Source organism: Rutidosis leptorrhynchoides, chromosome 6 (genome assembly GCF_046630445.1).
Source record: "Rutidosis leptorrhynchoides isolate AG116_Rl617_1_P2 chromosome 6, CSIRO_AGI_Rlap_v1, whole genome shotgun sequence".
In the NCBI taxonomy this organism is placed as follows: Eukaryota; Viridiplantae; Streptophyta; class Magnoliopsida; order Asterales; family Asteraceae; genus Rutidosis; species Rutidosis leptorrhynchoides.
In genome coordinates this window covers 445,755,825-445,769,652 of record NC_092338.1, presented here as the reverse complement: position 1 = coordinate 445,769,652, position 13,828 = coordinate 445,755,825, and the positions used below count along the sequence as shown (strand labels likewise).

General features: G+C 32.7%; 1 protein-coding gene across 1 annotated transcript; it reads right to left on the bottom strand.

The window, feature by feature from the left end:
- Window positions 1-8,388: 8,388 nt before the first annotated feature.
- Window positions 8,389-12,863, bottom strand: LOC139851992 (U-box domain-containing protein 15). Its single transcript, XM_071841214.1, has 4 exons — window positions 12,442-12,863; window positions 12,165-12,281; window positions 9,885-10,328; window positions 8,389-9,804 (listed from the first exon to the last, which is right to left on the bottom strand). The coding sequence occupies exons 1-4, from the start codon at window positions 12,751-12,753 to the stop codon at window positions 8,740-8,742; spliced, it is 1,938 nt and encodes a 645-aa protein (XP_071697315.1). The 5' UTR covers window positions 12,754-12,863; the 3' UTR covers window positions 8,389-8,739.
- Between the last annotated feature and the right edge of the window lie 965 nt (window positions 12,864-13,828).

Genomic DNA, 13,828 nt, shown 5'->3' with positions numbered 1-13,828 from the left:
TGTTCTCTAGGTTGAGATCTACGGTTATTTGGTAATCCGAGTTTCGATCACATTTTGGTGAACGACTTTATATGCTGCTAAGGTGAGTTTCATTGCTCCATTTTTAATTGCTTTTGCAATCTATATTTTTGGGCTGAGAATACATGCACTTTATTTTAAACGCAATGGATACAAGTACATACTAAATTCTACACTGAGTTTGAACCGAAAATCCCTTAGCTTTGGTAACTGTTAACTGCCAGTTATAAGAACTGGTGGGCGCGAGTAGTAGTATATGGATCCATAGGGCTTGATATCCCCGTCCGAGCTAGAGCACTAGCCTTTTAACGGACGTATGCTATTTGAGAATCGTACACGTTGGTTTGCGTGTATTATTAAGATGATTATACAAAGGGTACAAATTATATATACGTTAAGTTTAGTTACCAGGGTGCTCAATTTCGTAGAATATTTTGATAAACGTTTCTGGATGAAACAACTGAAATCTTGTGATCCACTTTTATATACAGATTATGCGAAACACTAAAACTATGAACTCACCAACCTTTGTGTTGACACTTGTTAGCATGTTTATTCTCAGGTTCCTAGAAGTCTTCCGCTATTTGCTTATATGTTAGACGAGCTATGTGCATGGAGTCTTACATGTCATATTTATCAAGGAAACGTTGCATTCACCAAATCATCACCATGTATCTTATTTTGACTGCATTGTCAATGGAAGTACTATTGTAAACTTATTTACGGTGATTGTCTATATGTAGAAATCATCAGATGTCGAAAACTTTTGATTTAAATATTCATTTATGGTGTGCCTTTTCAAAAGAATGCAATATTTACAAAATGTATCATATAGAGGTCAAATACCTCGCAATGAAATCGATGAATGACGTGTTCGTCCATATGGATTTGGAGCGATCGTCACAGAAATGTAGAACCAATTTTGATTTTGTGCTTGTAGAACATGGTGATATTCTAACAAAAACACTAGCGGCCGAACAAAAATTGAAAATTCGAACATTTTTACGTTCTACATTTATGTAGAACATGATGTGTAGAACAGAAATGTAGAACCAATTTGATTTTGTGCTTTGATTTTTATGTTCGACTTTCCCTTTTTTGTTCGGCCGCGTGATTTTTTTTGTTCGAATTCCCCTTTTTTGTTCGGCCGCGAGTTCTCACAGTTCTCACAAAAGTGGAGTTCTCACTGGATCATCTTCCTATATATATATATATATATATATATATATATATATATATATATATATATATATATATAGGGGCAGGATCAATGGGGAAGTAACCAATCGGGGGAAAGCGGGGGGAAGCAAAAAAAAAATTTCGTTTTTTGGAAAAACTATGTTCACGAACATTATAGATTGGATGAAAATATGAACATTTAGAAGAGACACTTCGTGATGAATGTTATTATTTTGGCGGGAAAACGATCTACAAAAATAACATTCAAGATAATATTGTTCGTGAAGAATGTTAACGTTTTTTTTCATGTATTGTGAAGTAAAATTTAGCCCGATTTAGAGTTTAAGGTTTAGGGTTTAGGGTTTGGTGTTTTGGGTTTATTCCATAAACGAAAAACACCAAACCCTAAACCCTAAACTCTAAACCGTTCGTGTTAAAAACTCAATCTAAATCCTAAATCTAAACCCTAAACCCTAAATTTCTAAACCCTAATATCTAAACCCTATAAACCCTAATATCTAAACCCTAATATCTAAAACCTCAACATACGCTCGAAAAACATGATAATTGTTATATATTACTTCTTCGAGCGTTTTCCCGCCAAAATAAAAACATTTATCACAAAGTGTCTTTATTAAATGTTCATATTTTCATCCAATTTATAATGTTCGCGAACAAAGTTATTTCAAGAAACGAAAAAAAATATATATATGTTTCCCCCCGCTTCCCCCTGATTGGTTACTTCCCTCTTGATCCTACCAATATATATATATATATATATATATATATATATGAAGTGAAAATGTACGATGGAAGGATACAACCTTTCAATGTAAAGATACAATATTTTAATGAAAAGATACAACTTTTCATTCACACCTTTTAAAAATAGCTACATTATCGAATTAACTTGAACGAGCGTGTACTCAGTGGCGAAGCTTCTCAAGGGCAAGAGGGGCTCTAGCCCCCCAAAATTATGTGTTATATTTATTATAGATTTTCAATAGTTTACAAAATTGTTCTAATGGTTTACTGGTTCAAAGTAACTTGCATGTAACCCATGAGTTCGGCCCAGGTTCAAGTCCACGGCTGTGCTATAATTTTGTTACATTAAATGCTTGCCTAGTTTTTTCTTAAAGCTTGCTTTGTTTCTTTTTATTACTCTGTTAACTAGTGCAAAGACTCGTGGATTCACGGGTTTTTTTAAAAAAAAAATTGTAATGATACGTTATATAATCAGACAAAATTTCACTCCTCGTCCCTGAACTTTGCATCAAATTTGACTCCTCGTCCTTTTACTTTTTTTTGTGCATCCCTCGTCCTTAATATATCACAATTCTACATCCCTCGTCTTCCGTCTATTTTCTGTCTATTTGAGCCGTTAAGTGCAGTCATGTGCAAAGCATGTGAGGGTAAAAAGGTTATTTTATCCCTAAGCTCCATCTATATCACCACCACACTGACCACACCATCCCATCATTTATCCCTAAAACCCAAATCAACCCTAATATATTTTAGGCACCTTGCTAGAAATCAATACTAATAATCATCATCGTTCATTCATCTTCGTCATATAGCAGGAATCACCTTAATCAAAATGTAAACAAACTGACCACCAAACCTCGAATACAAATACATGAATTAAAAACACAAATTAGGGTAATCAAAACCCAATTTTCAAGATTAATTATAAGATTAATTTTGAAAGTCTATCTGTTAAGCGAATAAGATGGTAATCAAATCTTGTTTCTCCAAAATCACCATCGACGGTCACCACTGCCGATTTAAACTACCGGCCACCGCCACCACCGGATCTCAACCACCACCACCATTAGAACATGTAACATTACGATTTGGTGTTTGATTCGATGCTCGATTTGATGTTCTTAACTTCAATCTGTTCGGTTTGGTGTTCTACTTCAATCTATTCAATTTTCCAGCCACCCTACTTGGTTTTGTGATTTAAATATTAAAACACCGCTGGCCACCATCGTAAACCCAAGTTGATTTCATGACCTAACCATCGATTACTCCGATGAAAGTTCCGTTCTCGAACCACAGCCATTGAATTTTATACCCACCTCTGTAAACCAAAACCATCACTGTCATACCCAAATCCGTAAATTAAATCCACCACCATCACCGGACTAGAACTGAACCACCACTGCAATCCATCGTTCTTCTGAAATGGTGCTCAGTTTATAGTGATGCTCCGAATCACCACCAATCACAACCTAGAACCCAATTTCATTTTTAGATCTGAAATAAGGGATTTCGATTTTATATTTCAAAGCTTGAAGCTCGAAGGTTTTTAGATCTCAAATCCATGAAGCTCAGATCTGAATTTGTTGCTGGTGTTCTTGATAATGAATTAGGTTTTAGCTTTCTAGGTGAGAGGATTTGGAGAAAAGAACGTGGGTGATTGTGGTGGTAACTGGTAAAGAGTATTGCGTGTTTTATGTGTGAGATAATAGAGATAAATTGACCAAAATACCCTCACATGCTCTTCAAGTGATAGGAGGGTAACGGCTAAATAGACAAAAAATAGACGGGGACGGGGGATGTAGATTTCTAATACATTAGGGACGAGGGATGCACAAAAAAAAAATAAAAATGACAGGGAGTCAAAGTTGATGTAAAGTTCAGGGATGAGGAATGAAAATAGAAATATTATATGGTTACAAGTCTTCAAGTAGTGGCTAATTCTACTACCATACACAATCATTCAAATCATAGTTAGAACCAAAAATATTAGGAACTAATAATACATTGAATTTTTTTCAATAACTTGAAATACTTACACATCGACACTTGAATATGACCGGATATAAAAAAAATGGATATCTAATTTGAATGCACCCTCACACCTCAACATTACCAAATCAAATAATGAAACTCACTGTGACTTGTACCTATTTTGACAAGCTCACCCAAACCTACTGTTCGCCTACCCATTTAACAACCAATAACTAACACCGCCTACCCATTTAACAACCAATAACTAACACTTCAAATAGTATACCTTCAAACCTACAATACAGCCTAAATGATCAACACAATAAAGTGCAAAAATTACAAAATGAATTGTCACGAAGGATAAAAAAAAAAAAAAAAAAAAAAAACCATACAATCTTCTTTCATGAACATCATATTTAAATAGCTTTCATTATTAGATTGACATGTTCAAACTATCCAAAATAATATTTTGAATAATAAATAGAATAAAAAAGGTATTTACATACCTCAAAGTTTCAAACTTTACATGGAACAATAAGTAGTTGCAGCAGTCATCCTCTCTCTGAGGACACTAATTTCAAAATCAATGCTTGATCCAACCATTCGATACATAAAAACATAAAGAGAATACTGCACATTGCATTCTACATCATGTTATTATGAATGCATTGCCAACTAAAAGGTGGATTTGACAACTTTTAAACAACAACTTAATCATAATCCACTAAGAATAATAAGTATATTAAAATAAAAACAAACAGGAAAGAAAATTTTGAAGGTATAATCCGTTTTGATATCAATAAATATGTCAATGTCAATAGCTATAAAGTATAGTCCATTTTGATATCAATGAATATGCCAATGGCTTTACAGTATATTAATTTACAACAAAACCTCAATATGCAAACTTATATACATGAATACTTGATATATGGAACTTTAAATGGGTCTAGATTACTTCTCAGTATAACATGTCACTTAAAAAAACTACACACAATATGCAAAACATCAAATTGGTTCAGATTGCTTCTCAAAGCATTTTATTGAAATAAAACTACAAACACAATATGAAAAAACTATAAATGAGTCTAGATTTTTTCTCAGAGGTAAATACAGATTGTTTCAAAGAAACTACACATTTGATTCGAAAAATACAATATAAACCATATGCTTAATCGTAACCGGTTACTTTAAATCATCATATGCGATGCTAACTCTAAATTATATGTAAATATAAATGACTCAATGTCCATTGTACCTTCAAAGAAGACGATGAAGTGAAAAGAGAGGTACCTCATCAACATTCATGAAGGTACCCTTGAGCAACAATCCTGATTTCCAACTTTGATCCATATCCAACATATTTACTCTAAAATTCAACTTGCAGTTGTCCCAAATTTACTGTAAACTTTATCGTAAATGTAACAAAAATACATAGAGAATGTAAAAAAAAAAAACACTACAGTAACTGAGTGCTTACATCGGCAACCTCTGCTATCAGCCTTTGACTACAATTCTCATGATAATTAAACTCGCCAGAGACTACAAATATAAACAATTACGAACATAAACACCTTTTATTACTTCAAAATATCATAAATCATAGTAGAACATAAGACCTTAGTTTAGTAAACTGATTCAGTCTACCAACAATGAATCAAAAACCTTAAAGTTATACAAAAAGAAAGTATAACTCTACTACAGTAGTACCAAAAGAATTTCACTTCTTAATCATTGATCCAAGCATTCAAAAACTGTTGTTGACATAACATCGAACACCTTGTGTGCATAAGGAAAACTTCAAAAAAATTGATAAGCAAAAACTTGAAATACTAACATTAGTTCAAGAACTTCAAAAACCTCCATTATTCTTTCATGTTGATCTTCCATGTCCCATTCTTAATGCTCAATTATCATAATCAACGCATAAGAATCAAACCAAATCATTATACCATAAAAAACTAATCAATGATTAACAAAAAGAGTTTAATATGACACAGAAAGATTAAAACAATACCTCCATTCAAGTTTTCCCTAATTCCAAAAATCCACACGAAGTATAAGGAATTGACCGAGATATTTTTTAATGTTCTCATATCTTTTTTTTTTTTAAAAGAAGATGATGAAACTCAACGATACAGAGAGAAAATTTAGGGATTTTTTTCGGCAAAAGGGGAAATATATTAATTTAAAGATTAATTTACCTGAACTAAGTGGTGATGAAGCTCAGAAGACCAAAAATTTGTCGATGACGAAGATGATCAGATGATGAAAAAATGAATCGAGAGGCGTCTGTGAAGGATGGAATTGAAGAAATCTTCTGGTTATTGACGATGATTTCAAAAATCGCTGGAAGATGAAGATGTGTAAAGCTTTTTTTCGCTGGATGATTAGGTTTTGGGTGGCGTGTTTTAGGGTTTTTTGGTGCTTTTGAAAAGAAGCATGCTAAGTTCAGGAAGAAGAAAAAAAAGGCACGCGTGAGAGTTTCAAGAAGCACTCCGTATTTTATTTATCAGATATATTCCGTATAATACAATTTTAATAGGGGATGATTCTCACACACACTTTTTTGATCCTCACACACCAATTTAAAAAAAATAGAGTATTATTAGAAGAGTAAAAGGTTAAATAGGTGTGTGAGGATCAAAAAATGTGTGTTAGAATCATCCCTCAATTTTAATATGTATAATTTTAATTATTTATTTAATTAATTACAAATAATGATGTAAGCATCATGTCATTAGAATGTGCCATGTGTCCTTAATTATTTTTTAAGCTAAGGTTTTTATTATACAATGATGTCATGCAAGTGTCATTTTCATAGCATGTAATAGATAGATTTTTATTCCTAAAGCTTCTCAAAGTTTGATTTAAATGATATTTTTAAACACCATTAATACTTTAAATGCTATAAATACACATTTAATTTGAAATTGTATATATATTTTGCATAATATATAATCTTTAATCTCGATTAAATTTTTTAGTAATATAAGATGAATATTAAACTATCTATCGAGTAAAATGTTATAACAAATGATCTATTTATGCGTTAAATATTGTTAATTGTGAACGTATGTGTATAATGGAACAAGAGTTGCAATCCCTTGAATCCAATAATTTGCTTGAAATCCAACGGACCAATCAAAGCGCGACATGTGGCACAACAATCACATGTGATTGAAAAAAAAAATTAAAAAAAAAAAAATTTTGAAAAATTTTTGAATTTTTTTTTTTTTTAAATTTAGCATCTAAAATCCAATCACATGTGATTGTAAAACACAATCACATGTGATTCTGCATGTCAAATCCAATCACATGTGATTCAAAAAAAAAATTAATTTTTTTTCAAAAAAAAATTTCAACCGGAAACAGACTTCAATTCGTTGATTTGATCAAGTTTGTTAGCGTTTCGTGATCATATCTTCAAAAATTTCAGACTTTAATTTAGTGATTTGATGAAGTTTTGATCAAAAACTTGGTGTTTAAAGATTTTAGCACAAATTTACCGAAATTCGTCATTTTATTAAAAATTTCTTTTTTCAATCACATGTGATTGGATTTAACATACAGAATCACATGTGATTGCGTTTTACAATTACATGTGATTGGCATGCAGAATCACATGTGATTTACTACATGTCAAATCCAATCACATGTGATTGAAAAAAAAATTCGGAAAAAAAATTCCGAAAAAAAATTCGGGAAAAAAAATTTTCGAAAAAAATAAAAATTTAATTTTTTTTAAATTGTTTTTTTTCAATCACATGTGATTATCGCGCCACGTGTCGCACTCTGATTGATCCCTTGGATCTCAACTTAAAAGTTGATTTCATTTGAATATTCCTCAATGGAACAATGTATAACAATATTTTACATAACACATAATCGACTCCGCCCCCTCAAGAGGTGTGTTCAAGCTTCGCCACTGCGTGTACTACATACTTTTCAAACCCGTCATTGAATATAATTTGATAACCCTTTGTTTTCCCAAATTCCAAATAACTAAAACCAATAAGAGTTGATGTGTCATAATTAGATATATTCTCTATGGTTGGTTATATGTCATGATATTATGCACCTGACGATATCATGACCATGTAGAAATTTGGTGTTAAAGATGAACCCTTCAAACTTTGACACTTTGTATACTCGTTTATCCTGACTTTGCATCTTAGTGAAGCTGATTTCCAACCATCTGCGGCTGATTCATTCGGATTCACATCTAACTTGTTCACCATAGCTACATTAATAATTTATCCATGCTTTTTCTAATTTTCTTCGCATTCAAGTAACAAAAACCTTTATACAGAGGCAGAGACAATGTTGGTTCAAAGTTGGCCCTAAATCCCTAATACGTTACCAAGAGCAACAGTTTCTAGTTACCCTTTTTGTCACTACTACTTCATATATCATCACCAACCAAACAATACAATAATAACTGTATATGCACCAAATTCATATATCATTATTATAATTATCTTTTATGCAGGATATACCATTATATTGTATACGGAGTATTACATTATATTATATATTATATTATAATTATAAATTATAATATTATCTAAAAATGAATACATCCAACTCATTCAACAAGTCTGTTACACACTTGTACTGTACATCTCCCTCCTTGATGTATCCCATTATGAATTACTCGTTACAAACTTCAGTAATCCCAATTGGCTTTCTTGATTAAAAAAGAGGCCGGAAAACCACATCTTACCGTTGCAAATCTTCAGCTTATTGTATACTCCGTATTATATATGTATAAATGTATATGTATATATATGTTGATTGAGTGAGTCACGGAATGTGCTCACATTTACTCATTAGTTGCAAAAGTGCAGTTGCCTTCCTTTGAGCTCTAGTTGTTCCAGATTTAGTCAACTCCACTAGATGATCATAAACACCATATTGGAGTGCAGCCAATATTAAACAAGAATTATTTAACCCGAGTTCAACAAGTACCGCAGTTGCACACTCCTTGTTCTTTGGGGTCCCATCCTTGACAAACCCAACTAGGGTTTCTATAACCGCCAACTGTCCAAACCCAGTTTGTCCTAATTCAGCCTGTTTGGCAACAAGTGACAGAATTGAAAGAGCTTCATCAACCATTCCCATTGACTTGTCTTTTAAAAGATGAAGCAAAGGTTCGATGATCCCAGCTTTAATAGCTCTTGATTTGTTTGATTGGTTCAATGACAGATTAAATAACGCAGTTGCAGCGTCTTTTTTCCCTCTAACACTCCCATCTTTTAACAGTTTTACCAACGGTGGAATCCCTTTTAAACAACCGATCATCACTTTATTTTCGTTCAACATCGATAGACTAAACAAAGTAGCAGCCGAGTTTTCTCTTGCTTCATCTGTGCCGTTTTGAAGAACTTCGATAACAGCAGGAATAGCGCCTTCTCGTGCTATTAATCTCTTATTGGACTCGTCAAGTGATAAATTTAATAATGCAGTGACTGAATGTTGTTTCACTTTCCAATTATGGGAATACAAAAGTTCGACTAAAGGTGGAATTGCACCACAATTCGCGATCAAGATTCTGTTTTCTGGATTCTCCTTTGACAGCATTCTGATCTTCTCGACGGCTTGACTCTGTGTACTGAGTTGACTTGAAGATATATCTTGAACCAGCAAATAAACCTCATCTATGAAGGCGTTTCGGGTGGTAGTTTCTGACGACAAAGAGTAAATTTCTTTTTCTGGTAACTCAAACTTGTTCTTTTCACACCATTGAAGAATGAGATTGCGAAGTGCAAAATTAGGGGCAACTGCTAAGTGAGTTAAAGTTTCGCCAGTTTTTGGGCATGTTGTATGATTTGAATTCAACCATTTCAGGATATTTTCCCTCTCATATGTCTATATAAAAATAACAATCATCAGTAAAAAGAATAAAGAATGAGGAGGAGCAAATGAATTGTACATACGTATGTACGTACCTGTCCAGTAGCGATAATAACAGGATCCGTCATGATCTCAAGTGATATTGGACAAAGAAACTCATGAGGAATTAGCATAGATCGACACCTTTCCAACGATGGAGAATCATCTTTAACAACAACTTTATTCATGTTGCCATTATTGTTGTCATCGAAACCTGCAACTTGTTTGAATTTCTTCAAGAGATCCACAATTTGTTGGGTACTCTCAACGTGCTTGGTGGTACCTCTTTCTTTGACCAGCTTTTTAACAGCCACTGTCTCGATTTCTAAGTCGGCGGTAGAATATAAATCAAGTTTCTTTGCGAGTCTCTCTAAAATTACAATATCTGCATGTCTTTCATCATATTTTGAGAAAATGATCATCATGTCCATGGCTAGTTCTACGTCTAATGTATCTGTCCTTTGCTTTGCTCCTTGAAGTTGCTTCTGAAGTAGCTCAATCTAACAATCAATCACATTTAAATTTCCCAAATAGACACAATTAATCACACAAGCTCAAACAGACCAACTTTTAACTACAGACTTCATGTGAACCATTTGTTCAAATTTAAGACATTATGTCATTCATATATTTTACTTGATTATTATTACCTCAACTAAAAGTTGTACAATTGAAAGAAAAAAAAATAGTGTCTTTAAGTTAATTAAATTCACAATGAGGGAGCTTGTAGAGTAGGAACTTTGACTTGAAAGGTCAACCTGTGATCTATTTTCTTGACAATATTAAAGTAATATCACATAATAACTTATCTGATGATGATGCATGATTAGCTAGCTAAAGGATACTAATTAAGCATCCGTCAATGATTGAAAAATTCTTTTGAATTTCATGTTTTATTTTAAATGTCAATTAGTAAGTTTCATATCTTTTCATGACAACGGCATATTTTAACCATCCCATGTTAAGTTACTTAACATTGTAGTATTATCTATATTTTTAAATAGTTGATAATAATAATAATAATATTCACATGTTGGAGCTTTAATTGTTTGATCTTTAGAAGTCAATTCCCAAATGTTTGGATCACTAGAAAATGGTTGCATGTGCTGATTGGCAAATGAACATGAAGTGTTTCAAATTTGCACCTAATAATCTCATCAATAAACAAATAAGGTTGTACTAAATGCATGTTACAACTCATATTGCACGTTAGTTAAGCTCGTAACCCCAGCATCTTATAGGAGAATCTTTCACTTTCATAATATGAAAGAAAGATGTTATTAAAATATATGTGTGTATGTGTGTGTACAAGTATTTTTATTACTCTGTAAAAAAAAAAAAAAAAAAAAAAAAAAATCAATTTCCAATTCTACGAAAAGTCAATGACTAGTAGAAAAAACGCTTCAACTGACATCTTGATCAACTGAATCTACACATGCTGTCCTTGATAGCTAGTAGTTGTTTTGGTTATGTTAGTTATGTATGCATATCCACAGTTAGTCAGTTACATGTTTGTCATATTCCCTAATTAGCTCTGTGAATCCAAGGACCTAATTAAGCTCTTATGTTTACAAAAAGATGGGCTATACAAACTGATAATTTACTTACTAAAAGTTGAAAATGAGTTAAAACTTACAAACCGCATACTTAGTATATTAAAAAGGTCATGTATCGGTATCTCTATCTCTATCTCGATCTTCTTTAAACGGCTACTGATTAACTCCTTTCATAACTCAAGATTGTAGTAATTTTGTTTTCTTTAGTAAATATTAGTAGTAAGTTAAGTGATAACCATATAGTTGAGTCGTTTATAACCATCACAAGATGAACCGGTGGTTGACGTGAGGTCAAGGTGTAGGAGCTCTATGGATCTTCGGATCGTGTTTCTAGTGAATCGTTGACTTTCGGGGATCGATTTAGTCGAACCGGATTGTGTAAATCGGATTAGATCGATGCCTAGAGTTGTTATTCGACTTGGGTGGGTTTTCTAGGTGTTCTTGGATGAGAGAATACGGTTGGAACTAAATGGGATGATTAGCCACAAATGACTACATAATCTCCCTTATATACTTGATTGGGCTGACAGTCGATCGAATGGCCCAACAGTCGACCTCGGTCGACGGTTTCTTTTATATTTAACTTGTACGGGTTGATACGAACTCGGGATTCTATGCACCAACACAAGGGATAACCTGGTTACGAGTAAAAACTACTCTGTTCACCCGTTTAACCGAAAAGTTCATTCTTTTGATTTGATTTGATTGATTCTATAACCTATATATGTGCACATCTCCTAAATAAAAAAGATTTTAAAGAAGAGTAGATTAAGTGATTACTTGCTCCTGCACTTCTTCAGATATCCCAAGTTGTTGATACATCAATCCATCTAAAGCTTCATTCAACTTATTATAAACACAGTGAAATCTACTCATTATTGCATCACTCTCCAATGCCTGAAACACAAACAGTTAATGAATTAACCAATTTTAATTTAATTACTGTAGTAAACACCAACAATTAGTAGAAGTGGTATATTGAAACACGGGTAATTGATTAATTAATAAATTATTTTAACTGAAATCGTGAAACTAAAAGGTAGAACGATGACCACACCAGAAAGATCTTGCTTCCAAAATTGCATTGCTTCAACAGTTTCTTGGCAGAAAATAACGCCTTCTTCAAAGTAAGAAATGAGTAAAAAGCTGTCGTAGTAGGTATTGATTGATTCATCTCTTTGGTTTCCTCAAAAAGTGGGAATAAAAGCTTCAATCTTCTAACAAGTTTTAAACACTCCTTTCTTTGTGTTCTTCTGAAACACGTGTAAGATGTCACTGTATCAATCATGTTCATCATTTCTGCCACCAAATCATCACCTTCTGCATTTCTTAAATTCTCCATCTTACCCTTACCCTCATTAACAGCCATCAAACCTATCCAGATTCAAGTTTCAAGCTTTTAAGCACATCTTGCTGTAAATGCAAACTTTCGAGGAAAGTGGTTTTTTTACGGAGTATTTTATATTTTAAAAAAAATGAATAGGAAAAAAAATAATATTAATTACTAATTACTAATAATATAATATTAATACAATAATTCTGAGGATAAGAAGGGAAAAATGAAAGGAAACTAGGAAAGGCACCAATAAATGGCGGCCCCATTTATATTTATATATACTTTTTTATTTAAGAAATCTTTATTTTTTACCACATTTTCAGCTACCCATTGTTATTATTATCTTTTGAATCTTCTAACAGTATAAATTAGCTTTCTTATAGGTGATATATGTACACAACCACTTTTTACACATACATAATTAAATATGATTTACAGTATTGTACTGTACAACAATATAAAATATATTTGGTTGTGTATGTGTAAAAAGTGGTTGTGTACATATCACTCCTCATTTTTTATTATGGTTTATTTATGTACTTCGCACTTATTATCTTAATATATTTTTGAATTTATGAATAAAGGGGGATGATTCTCACACACACTTTTTTGATCCTCACACACCAATTGAGTATTATTAGAAGAGTAAAATGTTAAAATAGGTGTGTGAGGATCAAAAAAGTGTGTGTGAGAATCATCCCCCATGAATAAATAAAACACATAAATATTAAAAATATAATCTCCAATATAAAAAGAATAAAATAATCAATTAAATATTAAATATGCCACTCCTACAAAATTAGATTACTATATAATCGTTAATAATTATTATTTCATCATATTTTTTATACTTTTTCTTTTGAACCGCGATTGGGATCACCCGAGGGGGACTAAACCACTAGTTGCGATCATCTCCCGTTTTGACTATGCCGATGCAGCGATAATAACCTCTGTCCCCATCGCTGCTCGGGAGAAAACTTAAAATCGACCTAAGGGCACGGCCAAGTAAAACACCCCTCCCCTTTACCCCCCAAACGATATGGGAAAGGTGCCATAGGTTGATACTTCATGGCAGGGATGAAATTGTGTTTTTAATATGTAGCCAACG